Genomic DNA, 3,542 nt, shown 5'->3' with positions numbered 1-3,542 from the left:
CCCACGCACCCACAAACAGACACAAACCAACAATCTCAGGCACTAGAGCACACCCTGAAGAGCCATGTCTACACGTTTCTTAAATACTTCCAGGGATGGAGACTCCACCACCTCCCTGGGCAGGCCGTTCAGTGCCTGACCACCCTCTCAGGAAAGTCACTCTCCCTAATATCTGATCTAAACCTCCCCTGCCCCAACTTCAGACCATTTCCTCTGCTCCTCTCATTATTCCTTTGGCAGAAGAGGCCAATCCCCACTTCCTTTCAGGGAGTTGTAAAGGGCAAGGAGGTCTCCCCTCAGCCTCCCTTTCTCCAAACTAAACATGCCCAGTTCCCTCAGCCTCTCCTCGTATGACTTGTTCTCTAGACCCCTCACCAGCTTGGCAGCTCTCCTCTGGACACCTTTGCTGGGGGAAAAGGGGTGGTGCAGGGGGGCAGGTACCGCCATGAAAGCACCTTTGAGCTTTCTCAGCTCTGCGGGCTCTGGCTGCAGCTGGGGTCAGTTTTGGCACATCTGCAGCAGGGAAAGGCACTTGCTGCTGTGGAGTGCCCCTTGTCCAACACACAGCCTGTAACCATTTCCCAACTGAAATGTGGTTTTTCCCCAACCCCAGCTCCGACTCTAGCGATGACAGACAGAAATGGAAGAAGAAGAAAAGCAAAAACAGGGACCAGCACCATAAAAGCCAGAAGAAACGCCGCTCGCGGTCCCGGGATCGCTCCTCTGGCTCGAGCTCGGAGCGAGAGAGGGACAAGAGGAGAGCCCGGAGCAGGGAGCGGCGGAGGAAGAGAGATGGCTCCAAGTCTTCCGTGTCCTCTGTCAGCTCTCCCTCCCCGCCGCGCTCCCGGGGCAGGGAGGAGACGGGGCAACAGCTGAGCCTGCAGGAGCGCTTGAGGCTGAAGGAGGAGAAGAAGAAGCAGGCTGCGCTCATGAAAGCCTTGGAGACGCCAGAGGAGAAGCGGGCTCGACGGCTGGCCAAGAAGGAGGCTAAGGAAAGGAAGAAGCGGGAGAAGATGGGATGGGGAGAGGAGTACATGGGTTACACCAACACCGACAATCCCTTTGGGGACAACAACCTGCTGGGCACCTTCATCTGGAGCAAGGTGAGCTCTCCTCCACGCCTGTGTGTTGTTGGGTGCTGCTCGAAGGAGATCGTGTCTCTGCGGCTGCCACGGAATGGAACAGGACAGAGGAGATGTGGGGTGTCGGGAGGGGGGGGACTTTTGCTTGAGATGGGAACCTCTGAAACACTAAAAGCAGCCATGCAAGAGCAAAGTGCTCCTCTAGGGCAGCAGCTAGGTGTTTCTGACAAGCTCAGTGGGGTTTTCCCCCTTTTCTCCTGAAGACCAAGGTCTGTAGCCAGGGTGTCACCTGGTCCAGTGGCCTCCCTGGGCTGAGCCTGGGTTTTGCTGAGGAAGACCAAGGTCTGTAGCCAGGGTGTCACCCGGTCCAGCGGCCTCCCTGGGCTGAGCCTGAATGGCTTCAGGAGTAGGATTTGAGAGATTTAGGATCTTTGACAGGACCAGAGCTTACTGGAGCAGTGGAAGCAGAGGATGTGGCAGCATTTGCTGGCTGGTGAGGGGCTGTAGCAGTCGCTGGGTTTCATGGCTTCCCGTGGCCACTCTGTTTCAGGCCCTGGAAAAGAAAGGAATCAGCCACCTGGATGAGAAGGACCTGAAGGAGAGGAACAAGCGAATCCAGGAGGACAATCGCCTGGAGCTGCAGAAGGTGGGATCACATGTCCCCTCCTTCCCTCTCACCATCTGACAGAGAACCATGTGGACAGCCCAGTTCTCCCAGTCACTCCCCTGGAAGCCCCCTTGTTCTCCATGGGGGTGCCCATAGGCTGTATGATTGGGGGGGGCGCACAGTATACCAACTTCTGCTGTTCAGGGTGAGAAGACTCTTCTTTTGGGGTATCACATGTCCCCTCCTTCCCTCTCACCATCTGACAGAGAACCATGTGGACAGCCCAGTTCTCCCAGTCACTCCCCTGGAAGCCCCCTTGTTCTCACTGGGGGTACCCATAGGCTGTATGATTGGTGGGGGGCGGGGCACAGTATACCAACTTCTGCTGTTCAGGGTGAGAAGACTCTTCTTTTGGGGTTGGGGCCAGCTCAGGAAGTGCTGAGGAGGGCAAGTGCCAGGTCATGGCACTGAGGCACTTGGTTGTGCCTGTGTCCCCTGTCCTCCAAAGGGCTGGCAGGGAGCAGTGCGCACCGCAGCCACGCTGGCCCACACTGCCTCTTTTGTGTAGCTCCTGGCTCCCTGGAAGCCTCAAGGTTGATGGCAGGAGCCGAGGCAGCTCAGTGAGTGGGGTCAGAGCTGCGTCCTTGATTGGGTGTCCTGCTTGGCTGCCACATCGTGGTGGCCTCACGTCCCTCTCCAGATTGGGTGTCCTGCTTGGCTGCCACATCGTCCCTCTCTGTCCCGGGCAGGTGAAGCAGCTGCGCCTGGAGCGGGAGCGGGAGAAGGCGATGCGTGAGCAGGAGCTGGAGATGCTGCAGAGAGAGAAAGAGGCAGAGCACTTCAAAACCTGGGAGGAGCAGGAGGACAACTTCCACCTGCAGCAGGCCAAGCTGCGGTAGGTGTGCAGCTTCACGGGGCCGGGCCCACAGGGGAGCAGGGGGTGGCAGGAACCGCTCACTGTCCCTCTCTTCTCTCCCAGCTCTAAGATCCGGATTCGGGATGGGAGGGCAAAGCCCATTGACCTTCTGGCCAAGTACATCAGTGCAGAGGATGACGACCTGGCTGTGGAGATGCATGAGCCCTACACCTTTCTGAACGGCCTGACCGTCTCCGACATGGAGGATCTGGTGGAGGACATCCAGGTGCCAGCTGTGCCAGTGCTGGCCGAGGGGCAGCAGCTCCAGGCCCCTCAGCTCTGCTCCCCTGCCCGTGGCGCGGAGCAGCTGCCTGATGTCCTGCTTGTCTCCTGCCTGCAGGTTTACATGGAGCTGGAACAAGGGAAGAATGTGGACTTCTGGAGGGACATGACCATCATCACGGAGGATGAGATAGCCAAGCTCCGCAAACTGGAGGCCTCTGGGAAAGGAGGACCGGGTAAGGGGGAGGGCAGAGCCTGGGGTGGGTGTCAAGGGGAGCGTGAGCGGTGGGTGACACAGGGCGTAGGGTCTGCGCTTGGACTCAAAGGGGTTCTCTGGGATCTGCTGAGTGGAGGCTGTGGGTCTGGCAGCCAACCCCTTCTGGGGTCCAGCCTTCTGCTGTGGGGGGCAGCCCCGGAGGGCCTGGGCGAAGGCAGGCTGGGTGCTCGGACACTGACTGGCCGCCTGTCGTGGTTTCAGCCGAAATCACCGCAACCGAACCAACAGATGGCCCTTCCCCCCCCCCCGAAAGAGGAGAGGAAGAGATAAGGAGATTGAAAAGTTTAGAATTAACTAAACTACTTTAATCAAAAATAATATTAAAATAAAAGAGAAGAAAATAATGAAATAGATACAACATATATACAAAACCGTATCAAGCTCCCAGGATGACAGTCCCGTCACCAGCAGGCACTGGGGAAGTCCCAGACTGGACTC

The 3,542-nt window shown here is 57.8% G+C and overlaps 1 protein-coding gene across 3 annotated transcripts in view; it reads left to right on the top strand.

The window, feature by feature from the left end:
- Positions 1-3,542, top strand: part of CACTIN (cactin, spliceosome C complex subunit) — a 7,279-nt gene that overhangs the window by 1,029 nt on the left and 2,708 nt on the right. For all 3 annotated transcript variants that reach the window (XM_014949055.1, XM_014949054.1, XM_014949053.1), the window contains exons 2-6: positions 614-1,103; positions 1,633-1,728; positions 2,439-2,584; positions 2,669-2,831; positions 2,946-3,063. In XM_014949055.1, coding sequence (XP_014804541.1) covers positions 614-1,103; positions 1,633-1,728; positions 2,439-2,584; positions 2,669-2,831; positions 2,946-3,063 — 1,013 coding nt within the window. The remainder of the gene's footprint in view (positions 1-613; positions 1,104-1,632; positions 1,729-2,438; positions 2,585-2,668; positions 2,832-2,945; positions 3,064-3,542) is intronic.

This window comes from Calidris pugnax, unplaced genomic scaffold, assembly GCF_001431845.1.
Source record: "Calidris pugnax isolate Ruff unplaced genomic scaffold, ASM143184v1 scaffold170, whole genome shotgun sequence".
NCBI classification, from domain to species: Eukaryota; Metazoa; Chordata; class Aves; order Charadriiformes; family Scolopacidae; genus Calidris; species Calidris pugnax.
This window is presented reverse-complemented; position numbering and strand designations above follow the sequence as displayed.